Source organism: Pezoporus occidentalis, unplaced genomic scaffold (assembly GCF_034315485.1).
Source record: "Pezoporus occidentalis ecotype Australia unplaced genomic scaffold, CSIRO_AGI_Poc_V1 ctg11, whole genome shotgun sequence".
NCBI lineage: Eukaryota > Metazoa > Chordata > Aves > Psittaciformes > Psittacidae > Pezoporus > Pezoporus occidentalis.
The window spans coordinates 4,426,642-4,444,190 of NW_026912886.1; the positions used below are offsets into that span (position 1 = coordinate 4,426,642).

The window sequence follows — 17,549 nt, forward strand, 5'->3', positions numbered from 1 at the left end:
AAGACAAATATCACTGATTTAGCTGAACATTTTTATTTGCACTGTGTAGAAATGCACAATCCAGTGCTAGCAGCTCTTGAGGATCCCAAATTTCCATTGATGTCAGTGAAAATTCAGGATATGCACAATGTAAGACTGAGCCAGCTGATGAAAGGAATGAGAGTAAAGAAAAGTAAAGTAACATTGCAACAGGCAACATTGTATATTACACAGTGTCTTTATCTGCTTTGAAAGACATTTCATTAAATTATGTAGATAACTCCTAGATTTTTTAAGAACTCCCTTAGTGTTGAGAATTTGATGATACCCTGAGACTGTCTCTATGACACTGTCTTGGGAATCTGAAATATGAATCAAACTGCACATCCACTGCATCTTTAGCAAATTTTGGAGGAAAATTTGAAATAAAAATTTGCTATGCCAAAAAAAAAACTTTTTTCTTTTTTTTTTTTTTTTTTTTTTTTTTTGGTCTACCTGCTTGTAAGTAGTATCGCAATTTCAGAAAAGACCCTACTTTTGTGCAGTGATTTAACAATCTGAACATCATGATGACAACAAACTGTTTGGTATAGTTCATTAGAACTGATAAATAAATTCTGACAGGGTTAAGCTTTGGCAGCGTGAAACATTGCCAGTTCCAGTTGTCTGCCTGTCTGTTGTCCAGGAGTTACTACCCTGATTACACAGTGCGGTAGAAGAAAACACACACTGAGTATTCAACAGTGCAGGTTGCTGTCTAGACTCTCAGTTTAAGCTGCTGCATCTAACCTTGACAGTCAGGTTGTCAGAACAGTAAGGTCCTGATTACCTTTGATTGCTGCTGACAGTAATAAGAAAACATCGAAGGCCTTATGGAAAGGAGCTTGCTAAGGCTATACTGCCTACAGAAGGTAAGAAGTATGAGCAGTGTCAAGTTATTCTTAAAATAAACAAGAATGTACAAAACTTCTTGGATTATTTACTCTTACATTATTGGTATCTCATCATAGACTAAGCTTTCAGATGAGAGCTTTCCATCTCTCTTTTCCCTGAGCTCAAAAACTTTGTCTTTTCCTTTTTAGTTCCCTTGAGAGCTCCTGAAATAAGTTTGACAAGCAGGAGTCCTACGGATATTCTCATCTCCTGGCTGCCAATTCCTGCAAAATATAGGAGAGGTCAGGTGGTCCTGTACCGTCTGTCTTTCCGTCTCAGCACAGAGACCAAAGTTCAAGTCCTGGAGCTTCCAGGGACTTCAGATGAGTATCTGCTTGAAGGCCTGAGGCCTGACAGTGTGTACTTGGTTCGTATCACTGCTGCAACAAGGATTGGCTGGGGAGAGGCATCTTTATGGACTTCCCACCGGACTCCCAAAGCTACAAGTGTGAAAGGTAATTCTTAATGTTACCAGCTTCAATTTTTTTTTCACCAGGTAGTGCCAGTACCGACTATCTTTGGTGTGTTTTCATTTTTCTTTGAAAATAACTACCTTTTAGTTTATTTATTTATTACTTATTAATTATTATTACATTAAAAAAATTTCAATTCTAATTTATCCTGAATTACGTTGTTAGATTAGCTTTATAGGGAGCCAGACATAATAAAGAAATAATTATGAATACACAGATGAGCTAGAATCAAAGTCTAGAGTGAACTTTGGGCACCCAGATTTTAATGTGAAAATTAGTTTCTAGAATGTAAGAATGTTATATATATTTCTCTAAAACCAGCACCAAAGTCTCCTGAGCTGCGTTTGGAGCCGATGAACTGTACCACTATTACAGTGCAGTGGCAGCAGGACTCTGAGGACACTGCAGCTATTCAAGGGTACAAGCTGTATTACAAGGAAGAAGGCCAACAGGAGAATGGACCAATTCTGTTGGATGCCAGTGATCTTGAGTATACTGTCAGTGGTTTAGGTGAGTATGTAAAATATTTCTTACCTATTCTGGAAGACAGTGAAGTCAAAGACATCTTTGAGAGCTTAAATCATTGAATCTGAGGCAACAACTTTTAGGTTTGGCCATCTATTCTCCCAGCAATAAGCTTTGCAAGCTTGATTTACACAGCTGAAGGAATAATCCTCTCCCAAAATGTGTCACACAACACTTAGATAACACGATCTTGTGAACCTTATGTAAGTAGGAAGAAGGACACCCAATTACTTATCACAAGGTACAGAACTTAGAGTTAGTAATTGCTAATAAATGACGTCTCTTACTTTTCAGATTAATATGCATTTTTTTCAGCTTTTGTGTAGTTATGCCTGATCTAGTAACAGTGAAATATTAATGCCAACTACCAAAGTTTTTTGCTCTGGTATTGCTAGCCTATTTGTCTGTTATTTGTAGCCTTTGTCATAGCTGTACTACACAACGAGCAGTGCTTGCTCACCATAGTAGCAAATAACCCTTGTGCATGTTATTATCTTATTAATACTTTTAAGGAGCACTGGTAAATATTTGTAGGACTGAGCACAAAGTTTAGGGAACAAAACTTGCCAAGTCCTATTGGAGTCTTTCTGCTGATCACCTGACTCTCTTTACTCCTATAGCTCTTGCTATGGGAGGAAACATACTCAACACACAGTACAAATGTGTTGGTATCATCCCTAAGTAGAAGATGCTTCTGTAAACATATGTAACTGAGAATTTCTTTCATAAAAAGATGTCATCTATAATGTGATTAGCAAAAGTAATGTAGGACTGGACACTTCGTGTTTGAGGTGTGTGGAGACAGTTTATTTAAGGGCAGTGTGGAGAATTAATCTTGACCAAACTATCAGAATTGACCTGCAGCCTTACCTAGGTTACATGGCCTCTTGACCATGCTTAGATATTTGCATCTGCTGCATACAGTGGAGATACTGTTTTAGGGGAGATTTGAAGAGAGCATTCTGGTGTGTTAGGTGCGCAACTGACCGTCCGTGACCCTTTCTAGCCACAGCATCTGCCAGCAGCTGACTGTTTAACAGAGCTGTGAGACAAAAGAGCAGCGGGTTGAAAGGATGTGGTGTCTCAATGTCCTGGAACATAAATAAATTTTTTTTTTGCTTCTCATTATGCAGTTACAAAGCAGTAATTTCAGACATGCAATTTCATTAATTGTGTGATCTACATAATATGGATTTTCTCAGGACACTAACTCTCCTCAGATTAAAATCTCATTTTACAGAATGATGTTAATCTAAGTAATTTTGACCATTTAAAATATTACTTATTAGGAAGTGATCCTACCTGGTAGAATTTGACACAAAACAAGGCAAGTCACAGCTCTAGGTTTTGTGACTATGGTGAACTGAGTCTTCATGAGCTGGATGGAGGCTTTGAGGACTAATGTTCTGTCATCCATTTGCCTCTCCTGAGGACACTAAACTACTGATTTATTGGCAGCCTCTTTAAAATAAATGTCTTCATTATGAGCTACAGGAATTAGTAAAATACTGCATGTGTGACACATGAAGGAGAAAGGGATGCTTTAAGATTCTTGGTTTCATGTGTGTTGTATAACATGGTCAAACAAAAAAGTTATTCCTAATTTAGAAGAATATGCTAATAGTATTAGGTGCTTCCCAGTGGTAAAGATGGAGTAGTTTCCAAACAGTCCCTCTTCATGTCTTAGTTTGTCATGACCTAAGGCTGCTCTACCATTTCCTGTTCTCTTGCACAGTTAATAAACTGCAGATAGAGTTGTAGTGACATTTGGAGCATGTCAATACGTCTCCCCATGGAACTTTCTGTAGATGTTGGTACAACTGCCGGTTGTCCGAAATCTGTGCACTTAGGCAAGACGCTTCACTTACTCTGTGGCAATTGAAGTGCATCACAAAATCAGAATTTGTAACATTCTCTAATCAAACAGAACATTAGCACTGATGATATAAGCACTGTTGATTGCACTGATTGTTGATAGCATTGATATAACTACTGTAAAAGATTTGAGATGTCTACAGGGCTCTTGATGGAGGCACAGGTGTGAGAAGTAAAGCAGAATCAGCAATGCTAGTGTAAAATAGGTTACAGTGATTAAACATGAAATACAACAATGTGAATATTATATTGAATGTTTTGATATCTTGGTTCCTGTGTTGCTTTTTGAAAACTGACCTCTCTTACTCCAGTGTAAGTCTACCCAGTTACTTCTGTGTAATTTTAAACTGGATCTTTAGCATGATAGTCACCATATAAATAGAATTAAATGATCTGATCAGTCAGAGCTACCATTTTCAAAATAAATATCCACAGTTTCACATAGACATTTGTTTGTGTTAAAGGTCTTGGCATTTATTTTTCAAAAACAGGCCGTTTCCTAGTCCAGTGTAAAATTCCACTATTACTTGAATTTGCCACCGGAGCAGACCCTTGGGTGCATACCATGAATTTTTGCCTCTATTTTTAATTCCTTCTTTGCTTCCTCCTGCTTTAGAAAACTTTCCCTAACAGAAAGTCTTTCATTGTGGCACTTGATGAGTCTGCTGGTACAGTTTCTGTTTCTCTAATGGTTCAAAATACATGTGTTTAGAAGTTGAAGTGAATTTTGTTGGTAAGAGTTTGTTTGGAAGCCTTCTTGCTGTCTAGCAGGAGAGGGATTGGCAAAGTTCACAGGTTAAAACAAAATACGTGTCCAGAGAAGCTCATCTCCCATTTAAATGTCTTCAAATTATTTTTTTGAAAGACTATTTTAAGCACGTGCTTTTGCATCTTCGCCTCAACACTGTTGGTACTCACTATTGTGCAAGGTGGACTGTTGGCCTGTCACAGCTCACTGTGATTGCAGCTATATGACGGGTAGAAAGGTAGAGCCTGTACAAGGAGGGCAGTGACTCAGAGGAACCCGTTTTAACCTTATCTGGTTTATTGGAGTTAGGAACTCTTTATAACTATGTTGAATGCTGATAGACATCTCATCCTGGAACCTACCTCTAGTTAGCAAACTGAAGAAAGCATGGTCAGTTACTATGCTGTAATGCAAGAGTGCTATTACTCAAGGCTGCCTGGAAGTCTCCCTCTCTGAGGTTTTTATTATTTTTCAGTTCTTACCATGCTAGAAATGAATTTGAGTGTCACTGGTGATGGGGGAGTGCAACACGTTCTTGTGCCATTAATGCATTCTACGGTTAGAGGGAGGAAGGAAAGCAAGAATTCACTCTGCTAATTCATTCTTCTATAGTTGCTGTCTCAGACCTGTCCCACCGTGAGTGGTGGTAGCTACAGTGAAGGTTTCAGAAAGTTGCACTTCGGTGACAAGACTAACTTAGAGACTCACACAAACCCCTGAGGCAAGCAGGTTGTGGCAGAGATGTGCACCTTAGGTGCTCTTTTGTTTCTGTTGCATACAAGATGATGTCACAGAAAATAACCGTTTTCAGGCAGACACCTTAGGGCATGGATAAACTGGTCTGTTAGCTTCGGTGAAAATGCCTTGAGCATGGGAGCCCACACAGCTTAGCCTTTCCTGGGTGAAGGCCCTCCCCAGGACAGCCTGCAGAGAGGAGTGTCCTGCACTGGAGCTGTGGGAGCACTGCAAGGCACTGGGCAGAAGCTGCCAAGTGATTTGATGGCCATGAAATGGAGTGTATCTGCTTTAAAAACATACATAAAATAGTTTGTGATTCCTGAGGCTTGGCGAGACTGCAGCTCGCTCTCTGCGATAGCTGCTTCTGTGCTAACTGGCATCATCCGAGCTGTGTAACATGAGGGGCACCACAACCCCTTGCTGCTTCTTCTGGTACTCCAGTTTCACATTACCTGGTAGCATTTTCCCCTGCCTCAGTTGGAAAAATAATTGGATTGCCAGATTCATTTGTGGGATTTACTCCAAAAATTTGGTCTTAATCAGAAAAACTTCCCTGCCTGAAAGCTCTTTAATGTCTTATCTCTTTCCAGTTACTCTCTTTACAGAGGGGAAATAAGGGAAGGTGCATTTTCCCCACCCTCCTTGACTTGGGCAGAATTTCCAAGTCAAGAATCTGGCAAAGTGTAAATGACACAAAGACACGATTTGTTGACCCTGCATGGCACTCTCCTCTGAAAAGGGGGCTTGTGCTGAAGAATTAGCCAACTACCTACACTTAGCATTCCCCCAGAGACCTGGCCTTCAGTTGTTTAATTTCCCCTAGATCTATTTATGTCGTGTTACAACCATGATTATAGCTAAGCTTTAATCCAGGTCAGCAGAGATGACAGGGTCAATCTACAGTCTATAGGAATTGAGTGAAAGTGTGTGAGAAGAGTCAGTGCAAAGAATTTCTCCTATTAAAGTGCCTTATGCATGTCATCTAAGAGTCTCTTGTAATGAGTCTGTAAGAGTGATTATGAAATTTTGTAAAGCAGTTGATGTGATGGTCAGACATGACACAGTGGTTTTGTTTGCACCATACTGCAGGTGGATGTGCTAGCAAAATGTAAATTAAAAACCATAATGGCATCTTGACAGCTTTGACATCTTGTTATGAACCACAAATACTGTGATATAGAGAAGGAATACTGTAACAGCATTACGTATGTTAATGGAGTGTTTTCTGATAGGTAGGGTTATAATTTCAGTTTTATCCCAGGTTTTGTTGGTGCCAAAATAATCTCACATACTTGTATCTAAAAATTCCAGGGTATCCAAAATTGGGGATGTGGGAATTGATACTTTTTTTTGGTTATAAGTTACTATGGAAGCTTAGCTTGGGATTCCCATACAAATTCAAGGAGCCAGTCATCCCTACAGTTTCCTGAAATGATGTGAAACAAATACAGGTCTTCTCTTTCAACACTTTTCTTTTTGTTTCATAGTTAACTGTTCTCAAATAGCATTTAATGAAATATCATCTAGTATTAGATATACAATTTCTGCTTAGATATATCAGACATTCACAGTTAAATGTTGATTTGAACAAACTATGCAGCTCTGTCTAAAAAAAAAAGATCAGAAATTACTTTATTTTTTAATAAAGCTCAGTTTTCTTGCTTGGAACGCCAGATGGTAGCACTGTGAGCTGTATATACTGTAGCCATTATATTTACATTGTTACATAGTGAAAAGTGTCTAATAGCTCGGTAGGTGACCAGGACAAATATTATCATTTATATCCACTGTTTACAGCTGGGTCACTCTAGTGTTTACTCGCGCTGATTACATCCTTAAACTAAACCTCTTATCTGTCAGTTCTCCTGATTGTGTGTAACAGGCTTGCTACTACTACTTATTAGCTAAAACATAAGCGATTTGCTGAGAGAGTGGGGGAGGAATTAACAAATACATATTGCCATATTGCACAGTAATAAACCCAAAAGCCCTAGAAGTAGACTGGGCACGTTTGAAAGCAACCTCTTCCTCAGCTAACTGTGACCTCTTTCTCTTTCGCAGACATGGCGGTTTATGTATATTTGTACTTAACAGACCCGAGCTCTTGCGTAGTTTGGCACGATAGTGTGCTTCTAGTACATGTCAATAAACAAGAGACACACATTCCTTACTTTCCAGTCATGAAAGGCAAGACCTGTCACCACCCGAAATGAGCCTGTCTTCCAACTGCAGATGTGGCAAATCTGCATAGAATTTTTTTCCCTTGTTTTTTTATCTTTCAGGATTTAAAAGGGGAGATGGAAAAACCCCCATAGATTAAAAGAGAGAAGGGAAGGGGCTTTATTACCCTGTATTTTTTTTTTTACCTGCAAAAAAAAGCTTTGACAAGCTTTTACCTCTTTTATATAAGGAACCATATTGCATTTTAAAGGCTGTAAGTGTAAATAGAGATCAAACTGGGTTTTGTTCTGGTTTGTGGTTATAATTTACAATGTCACATCATGTTTTGTTTCAAATACTTGTCGGTGCTAGTAACTTCTCTAGATATATTTGTAGCAGAAAGCTTCTTTTAGATTCAGATTTATTGTTCTTGCTTGTGCAAGAACTAGGTTGGATGGCAGAGGCAAAGAAAGAATCAAACCTCTGCCTTATGCAGTGTTTCTGATTATGTTCTTGTTGGTCCATGTGCAGCTTAGCATGTACAAGGACAAGCCAGTGGGGAATATCAGGAGGTTGCAGAGAACAAATAGACTGACATGAGGTGACCAAATGAGCTAATGGGCAGAGTTACCCACTTGGTTCATTTCTCCCTTATGGAAGAAAAATACTACGTTGCTCTGTTCAGCTGAAAAATTGATTCGCTCAGGTTGTAAATTGAATTCTTACTGAACAAAACTGAAGCTCGTGTTTAACTATGCGGCCCTTTGTTGGAGCACGTTGGCATGGCATCCATTACAACAACTGTCTTTGGCTCAGCTTTATTTAAGCACTCTTACACACGACTGAGTGGGAATCCTAGATAAATATCAGCTTGTTCTGAGCAGATTTGCTGAGGAGAGGCCTGTTAACTATCAGCTGCTAATGCCACATACTTATTATGCAGCTCAAGTGCCACATCTCTAAAAATGTGGTGCCTTCCTGTGTAGTTCTGCCATTATTTCTCTTGCACTGTGCAGTATTGCAGTTTTGTGTCATAATAAACTTTTGCTCTTAAAAAAACCCAAAAGAGTTACTTTGCATGTGTTTTTTCTGACAGCATTTAAGTTTGCCTCTGGTAAGGAAATTGGACTTATCAAATAGTTGTTTTAAATCACAGCACTGTTACTTCTGCCCATGTTTTAGTTTTTGAAAGTAAATGTTATTTTTGTACCGTTCATTTGTAATGAAAAACTTTAGTTAACATTAAATGGTTTTGTCAGTTTTAAATTTCACCATCAAGCCTCTCAGTAGGTTACTGATTTAGCCAGTAATCAAATTCTGTAGGCACTAGAATACTGGAATCTTAACATCTGCATTAGCAGCATAACTGGTTTTGGTGTTGATTAAAATGTTACATATGACAGACAGAGGAATCTCTAGGCTTTCTTTGAATTAACTGCAGAGTCATGAAATGGCTCTAAAATTCATAGAAAATTATTCATTTGCTTACCTGCTAAGCACTTAATCTTGGGCCAGAAAGAAGTATTCTTGCTCTCTTAGTTGAGATCTTTCAGAAACAGGTAGATTGTGTGTTGGAAGAATTGCCTAATATATTTTTATGTAACCTTCTGGAGCAAGCTCTCTGAACTGTTTCAGTTTGAGCCCATTTATCTGGGAAAATAGTCCTGAGATCCTCATTTAAATGTGCCTTGACTTTTGCAGTAATTCATTTTAACTTCCCAAGCTGGTGGGTCTTTAAAGGGGTGAGAGAGAAGATACCCAAGTGCAGAATAAAGATTGAATATACTGTACTTCAACAGACAAAATAGAGTGCTAAGACCAGTTAAGCCTGACGCTCTAAAGAGATAGCGGGAGCTGTCAGGATGAGGGAAGTTTCATTATTTCATAGGACAATGCCTTTTAGCAATATTAAAGATAAAATGCAAAGATACAGGCTTTACTAAAGTGATGGGAAAGATTGTGTTCCATGGGCCCACTCCAGTAGCACAGAGGGTTGTTGCATGGTTTTGAGAGACTTTCTGTCTCTTTATCAGCGGTCCCCATAACTGAGTTGGATGCAGTTGTTTCTCTCAGGACACCAGACTAATTGTGTCATAACTTGAAGAACTGGAATCAAGTGTGCTGCAAAGCCTTGGAAATAGCAGGGAGATTTTTTGCACTCTGGCAGTCAAGCAAAATGTGTTGTCTTGAAAGTATTTAAAGGTAAAATTTTCAGTGGTGGGAAAGTGATAAGAATCTTGCAGGAAATGCTCTCTGCTGCTCTGTATTCTTGGGGTAGGAATTCCACCGTTTAAAGCTAAAGCTGTGTGGGAATTCAGTTGGGAAATTGTGTCATGTTGATTGAGTAACAGTTAGGATGTATGCAAATAGTGTTCCATTGTTCGTTTGTGGAGCTGAAGGTTAAAATTCGCTTCATGAAAAGGATGTATTGATCATTCCTTACATTGAGAAAGTTGTAAATTATTTTAAATAAAGCCCCTTGAAGTTGCTTTTGAAATGCACCTAAGTATTACAATGAATATGTAATAGCATGCATTTTAGTAGCTGTAATATAAAAGTGACCAATAAATAAAGACTAATTTATTGGAAGTGGAAATTAAGTGCGCACCCCTGTTTAAGAAGAAAAAAGAGTGAGCAGTTAGCAGTGTCAGGAATGACCAGATCATTACTCAGTTTTCTTAAATAAAACAAAATAAGCTGAACAAAAAAAACCCCAAACACCTTCTCCCAAAAGAAAACCCACCAAAAAAAACCAAACCCCACTCCAAACCAAAACCCTCAACAGCTATCTACATTCCTGCTATTGCTATGCAGCCTTTTTTAGATTTAACCAGAACTTTAAATATGGTGGTTGGGGTTGTTTTGTTTTGTTTCCTTTTTATTTTCTGAAATGAGAGGATTTGTCTCTGGGAAACAGCATTATTTAATTTGCTATTTATTAGACTTCATTAGTAAAATACTTAAGTCCTGGATTGCAAAGAAACTGCTCCTTGGAGAAAGCTTAGAGAGAACTCCTGTTATAGGAAATTAAATCAACATTGTCCATTAATCATACTGCATGTCAACCCCCCAGACCTCTCTTGATTGTTCTTGGTGAATGTGAGGAACCATTAGATGTGTGAGGTCCTTAAAGGTCTGAGTAAGTCAAAGGGGAAGAGTTTAAAAAAATGCTACCATTAGCACATGAAAGAGACTTCAGAGTGGACAGAAGAAAACATTTGCTGTACAGGGCTAGTTACATTTCTTCATTTTTCCCTGTGTTGTTTTTCTTTCTTCTTTTTTTCCCTTCCTATTATTTTATTTTCTTCCTTTGTTAAACAACAGTCCAGATGTTGTGGTCAAAAACTTCATTTCTCCTGAGCTTTTTTCATTAACTTCTTTTGGGTCATGTTACCACTTGTGATAGTTGTACGGGAAAGGTAATAGTAGGGGCTCTCTGCAAATTCTGTGTTAGTGATAAGTAAAGGCACTTTCAAAGCTAAGCTAATATGTTTTCTGGTAGCTTGCCTGCCTTGAGTAACACCTTGGTTATATATTTGCCATGAAGGCATTGTTGCTAACAGAAGGATTTTTCTATTTTGGGAAAAGATGCAATTGTGGAACAGCCAATATTTGTTTTCTTCAGGCTGCCTGGAGTCACACTTTTGTGGCAAACGAAAGGAGGGTCTATGGGAAGTGTGTGTGTGTGAAACAATCTTGGATTGGAAGAAGCAACTCTTGCAGTGCAACTTCTTTTGCAAACCTTTGTTGTTTTTTTTTTTTATTTTTCATCTGGAAAAAAAGGTTTAGGAGAAATAGGTTTTGCACAAAAAGTGTGTTTCAGCACTTACACTCACTTTCAATGTTTTTACTAGTATCATGGCTGAATATTGTACCCCAGCTCAAGCTGATTATCATTACGAAACAAAAGTACTTGTTACTGCAAATGTTTGAAGAAGCTGGGACGGGGAAGTACATTCTTGATCCTGTCTGGTAGATCAGTTAAAGGTTTGAGTTTTGTGTCTCTTGTGTGCATCCAGTTGTGCATGCTGTGGCTCTTTGTGCAACTGACACATTTGTATATTCAGACAAAGGAGGGGACATGAAATATTGTATGCAAATACATCTTGAAAATGGGGTGTGTGTATCAGATGATCCCAGGGCTTTTACTGGAGGCCACTGAACTGGATATGTTTAGAAACTATGGGCTAGGATGATGTACACAGGGGAAGAGAAGCAGATGGGTAGGTGTTCACTACTGCGCCTTGTGTCCATTTACCCATCAATTCCTCACTTTCTCTTTTACATATTTAAGATGCAGGAAAGGACATGGTCACAGCCTGTTGCCTAGCTGTATATGTGTGTCTGTATTTGCCTGTGTATCTAGAAACTATTGAGAGAAAAACGGGATGTCTTCTGGCTTCCTGATCCTCTTTGTCTTAGTCTAGTCCAGCACTTTTCCATCAGGAGTATACCTCTTTCTATATTAGTCCTTTGCATTAATCTTTATTTTCATGATAACTGCTAATGTTGGCCTAACCTAGCCTTTTTTCACTACTCATGTCTTTTGACTGCCTTATTCCTGTTTCTCACTTGCCTTTATCTAATTTCTCTTAGTTTGCCATCAGTTCTTAATGCCTCAGTGACAACCAGAAAACACCTAGCTGTAGCACTTCTTACCAGTTATTTTTGCTGGAAAACTTTGCTCAGGGGTGGCTTAGATCCATTATGTCTTTGTATATTATCCAAGCAGAGAAGACACGTATGCATGGGCTGTGATTGGAAGAGTCCTGTCATACCTGCAGTGATAATCATCCCTGTCCTTCAGAAATGACAGCCAGATCATGCTTCCAATCAACCCAATAAAATACCTGAAGAGAAGCACCAAAGCACAGTCAAGTTGTAGGACAGAAAAGTGGATTTCTTGGCATGACTCGGAGCACAGGCATGATTCCAGGGTACTCCAGCTGGCCCAGCAGTGCCTACACCTCCCTCTTTTGCTTGAGCCTCCCTGGTGGAAAATCCACTTCTGAAGGGTCATCTTCCCCCTTGTTGAAGCCAGGAGGGAAGCTCCCTGTGGGAGTGCAGAGCCTGTGTTGTCTTGTGCCCTGTGCAAGGCAGCTGTAGCACACTGCCTGGGGAGCAGTGTGACAGAACCCCACTTTAGGCAGTTATTTATATTTCCACTTTTCTGTGTTGTTTCTGCAAATAACTCATGCTGTGTTCTTCCAGCACTTTGTAGCCGTTCCAATGAGTTTCACAGGTGGATGAGTGTTCAGTGTCCCACCTTACAAACTGGGAACCTGAAACACAAGGAGGACAAGGGCCATTTTCAATGGAGTCCCTTGGGTACTGATGATTTAAACTGAGTGGTACGGTATCCCTGAAATCAGTGACTGAACTGAGCTGTAGCTTTCCAGACTTCCAGCTTTGCATTCAGACTATTAGATAACAGCTCCCCCTTGAGGGAATCTACTTTTATTAATAAATTCCTAACAGGGCTATTCTATCATTGGAGGTTTTTGTGAATAGATTTGAGGGTCACAATTTCACCAGGCTGCATAAGATGAAAGACTAATGGTGGTTGTGTTGTGTCCTAACCAGCTGGTGGTTCTGCCAGTCACTGGCTCTTGGCATGTCACTTAGTTCTCAGAGTTCATCAAAGTACAACTTGGAACACAGTGAAGTAGCAAAAGCTGGCACTTTTGGAAGAAACTGCACCGCATTCCTTGTGTACCTCTCTGTGCTAATCTGTGCTGCTTCTCTCTGTGCTTGCATTAACACTTGTGCACTTGCATGGGGACAGGCTGGGAAGTTAGCCTGAATGAAAAATAACTTGGCAAACGAAGGTAGTGGCAGGAGTGAGTGGCTGGAGGGTGAGGGGAAGCAGGCTGGTTTCTTTCAGCAGCAGTGTTGGCTAATGCTGGTTTAGAGTACTCATCAAACTGCGGGCTCAACTTGGCATTTGTAAAACTGAGTTAATGATGGGAAAACCCTTTTAATTGTACAAAGGAAGATAGCTAGCTAAGAGTTAAGTAGCTGTGTGTTTATTTTACTGAAGTAATCAGTCAGACTGCTTTCCATTTTCTAAGTGTTGTATAAACTTCATATGCAGAGGAATTACCTCAAGATAATTTTGTTCTCCCTTTTTCAATCCAGATAGTAGTACAGTTTGGATTTAAATCTTGACTGCATTAGGAAAGATAACAAAAATAACCTTGATTTTGAGTAGTCTTCTGGTCCTTACTCTGTACCTTCTGGTTTGTTAATACAGTGTTTGATTTAATGCATGTTCTTCACCAGACTAGTTAAAAAATACAGCAGGTATGCCGAAAGATTTAAATTACAACTGGTCTGTGGTCAAACATCCTGGGAACAGCAGCATTGCTTCCCGTGAGAAGTGATTTTTTTATACGAAAAAGAGAAGATTTTGAAGGAAAAATTTAAGCCAGAGCAAATTTCCATGTGTATAATTATGGAAAATACTTTACACACATAAAAAGCATTCTTGGAAAAAGATGTGTGAAAAGATCTGTGAAATTCTATTCCAGACTCTGCAAAGTTGTATTGTCCTTTTCCATGTTGAGCATCCTTTAAACTGCAGCAGTATTTACCTGTAGCAAGTGGTATTTACTTTCAAAACGTTGTAATCCTATTCCAAGTGGGGGAAAAATACTCTTTTGTCTTTACAAAACAGTACAAAGTATAAAAGAAATAGTAGGTACTGTGTTGTCAACCAGAAGAGCAAAAGATTTTCAGACATTTCAGGAAGCCTGGTATCTTTTAGGCTACTCTTTTTCAGATGCTTCTTCGTATGGACCTTTAAGAGCATTTTTGTGGAAGGTTATTAGTACTCAGAGCACAGTTCAGAGAATTACTCTGATTAAAGGATTTTTTTTGCTCCTGAGATTAGGTCCAAATTCAGATTGCACATGTTGACCCCTTTTACACCACCTGTGAGATCTGTCTACGGTGCTTTCAAGGATACTGTTCCAGCGGTTTGGTCTTCATTAGTCTTCAAATAAACCATTAACATCTATTTAACTAAAAGCAACAGCATTAACTGCACATCTGCTGCCACTAATATAGACTGACTATTCCTTCTGGTGGATTACTTTAGAAGAGCAGTCCTGGCCTGGAAAGAGATGAACACAAGATGCCGTTGAAATATGGTTTGAGGTGGAATCAGTGTGGAGGTGAAAAGTTGATGTAACTTTTACAGAGCAGCAAATTCTCCTGGCCTTCTTGGTGGGTATTTGTACCAAATCTAATCTCACTGAGAGCATTCAAGAGGGAATATAAGAGAGAGTAGTATATTGGGCTTCATTACCTGGTGACAAGCTGTCACTTATGTTCTTTTAATCAACTTTTCTGTGCAAATTCCTACCACAAAACTCATTACAAATAGCTCATGCTAATGTGCCACTGAATATAACAGAAGTGCATATTAGAGCTAAGGATGTTGTAGCGTCCTGGATGCTTTTATTATCATTACAAATGGAAATTTTCTTCAGGACATGTTTTAGAAGTCCAGGATGTGCTGTATGAAAATGTAAAGGCTAAAAATAACACTGCTGTGCCAAACCATTAGGGAGGTACTTCAGCATAATCTAAATGTAATTAAAATGAATACACTTGCTAAGTGTCAAAGATATGCAACCAGAGAGGCTGTAGAAAATAAGGCATCTTAAGAAGGTAGTGAGGAAAAAGTCACAGACATGTTCATGTATGGAGAGAGAGATACTGCAATGTATTTCAGGGCTGAGGAAAACAGAGACCTGTGTCCTCATGCCACCACACTTCAGGTGAAATTGCCTGCTGAGTTGAGGCATTTGAGTTGAGCTCTTGAGTTGAGACTGCTATTAGCTGTCTTCCCTGCTTCCTGGTTTACTAACCTGTGTAACTGGAGAATGTTTAGCAATATATGCTGAGTTTTCAGTGAATACTTGCATTAGAAGTAGTGTACAGAGGGAGCTTGATGCCAACCTTTTATTTTAAGCTTTCTTAATGCATCTCGATTTACCTTCCAGATGTATAAAGTTAAATCCAGATGCATTAACAAAGTATGAAGTGTTTGAAGTATTCGAGTTGTCATATTAGGAGCTGTAAATATGTATCAGACTGTCAGTCTCTGACAAATGTGTTGGTTTAGCAAATTCCCTATAAAACTTGTCAATCTACTAGGTTAACTTGCCCCTCCACCCTGTATTCAACAAATAAGTGCCAAATTTTGAACTTCATTAAGCAGTTCCTTTACTTACATCTGCAAAGTATTTGTACAGTAATAGTTCAGTACTCCCACAACTGCATACTGCAAACGCATGGACACAGTGTGGATTAGGTGTCTATATGCCTGGTAGGTGCACCACCACAACCTGGTGTCTGCCAAATAAAAGGGAGCACGCATGGCCCTTGACACCTGCAATAACAGAATGTTCCACTGAAGTTTGAGCCCTAATTATAGATGCAGCTGGATATAGGCCAGGGAGCCAATATTTGCCTTAAGAAAAATATAGTGGTGGTTTCTACTTGAATATATTGTATTTGTTTTCCTGTACGTTTAGCAATGTGCATGTGTGTTAGTTCAGTTCCTTGTTGCCCTTTCAAGGAGGACAGAGCCGGATTGCTTGTTAGTTGCCCTACCTGAAACTTTTGCATCTTGCAGTCATGCTTGCAACCGTACAGTGCCTGAAGCTTGAGATCTGAGAAGAGTCACCAGTCCACAGATGTTTTTTCAATGAAACTGTGCACCTCCTAGAAAGTCACTGTGGTACAAGTAATGATAGATAGTGTTTTCATTTTGCTGCACAAAAGGGTCAAAATGGCACAGGGTATCCATGACAGACCAGCAGAAAATGTTGGTTCTGAAAGAAAATTTATTTCATAGCTTCAGGGAAAAGTTTGGTCCCTGTGAACAGATTGCCTTTGTCATTGTGTAAAAATGTGTTGTTTGTAAGGTGATGCTGGATGTCAGGCAGTCAGTGCGTACATGTGATAGAGCTTGGTACCTAAACAGATGTTAAACCAAACTTGGTGGAGTGCTTGTTGCATTTTCTGGAAGCATTCTTCTTAGCATGAAGGTCAGGCAAATTGTTTAAACTTCCTTCCCATCTGCAACCCAGAAATGTTGGTCTTCCCTGGGGAGATCATCTTTTCAGTCTCTTCCATCTTATGGAAAAGAACCTTTTATACCACATTCCCGTTTTGGGGCATGCTTGTAGGTGTGTTTTGTGGGACTTTCTTTTGGGGATTTTTTTTCCTTGCCCCCTGGCACTCTACTGTAATGTTTGATTCACTGTTTTCACTCCTGCATGGGTCACTTGGTGTGTGTAAGGGAACGTGTTGTATGGGATGGCACATCCTATTTGGACCACTGCGTGCATTCTCAGTGGACATATCTGTGTTAGTAACTGGGGTAATTAAGGCTCTGCTGGCTCCTTTGGACACTTCCCTCGCCCCCGCCCTCCCTTTCTTCTTCCAGAGATGGCCTCTCTACATAATTCCATTAAAGTGATTGTGCTCTGAGGGGTAGACTGAGGGGCAGTGCTCTCATCTTTCAAAGCAGGACCAATGAGCTATGTGCTTTCCACTGGGCAGCAACAAAAGAAAAGGTCTCTCAGAAGAAAAGACGAGCACAAAAGATCAAAATTAGGTGTTTGTCCAGGCCTCTGGTATTGCTTTCAAGTTAGCTTTTGAGGGCTCACTTTGAAAACGGTGAGCCAGGCTACTTAACATAAGGGTGTCTGCTAGTTTGAAAGTGTGTTGTTAGAATAATATTGGAAGAGAGCTTCTTGCTTGTGCGATTTAACAGTTCTCTAAAACACCAGAGAAACATGGGGACTGATTGAAAACGCTACAGGCATAGGGGTAATGTTCTGCTCCCATAAGGAAATCGAGCAGTGTAAAATCCCTGAGGTTTGCTTCACTTCTTTGAAAAAGATAAGGGATATTTAGGGTTCTCTTGTTCCTGTAGCCTCCAAAAGGCCAAAACGCTGTATGCTGGGAATTCATCTTGCCCCGCTAGCCCTCCCCCCCACACTTCTTTTTGTATAAAGCTGCAACTGCTGATGGTGGGCAGGAGGAGAGGTGATGTTTTTACTGCAAGGGGGTGTGAGGTGTTGTTTGTCCTGGGGCCCTCT

The 17,549-nt window shown here is 39.5% G+C and overlaps 1 protein-coding gene across 1 annotated transcript in view; it reads left to right on the top strand.

The window, feature by feature from the left end:
• The window catches only part of PRTG (protogenin), a 79,229-nt gene that overhangs the window by 40,100 nt on the left and 21,580 nt on the right, over window positions 1-17,549 (top strand). Inside the window, exons 10-11 of the mRNA XM_062627872.1 lie at window positions 1,062-1,367; window positions 1,707-1,895. Coding sequence (XP_062483856.1) covers window positions 1,062-1,367; window positions 1,707-1,895 — 495 coding nt within the window. The remainder of the gene's footprint in view (window positions 1-1,061; window positions 1,368-1,706; window positions 1,896-17,549) is intronic.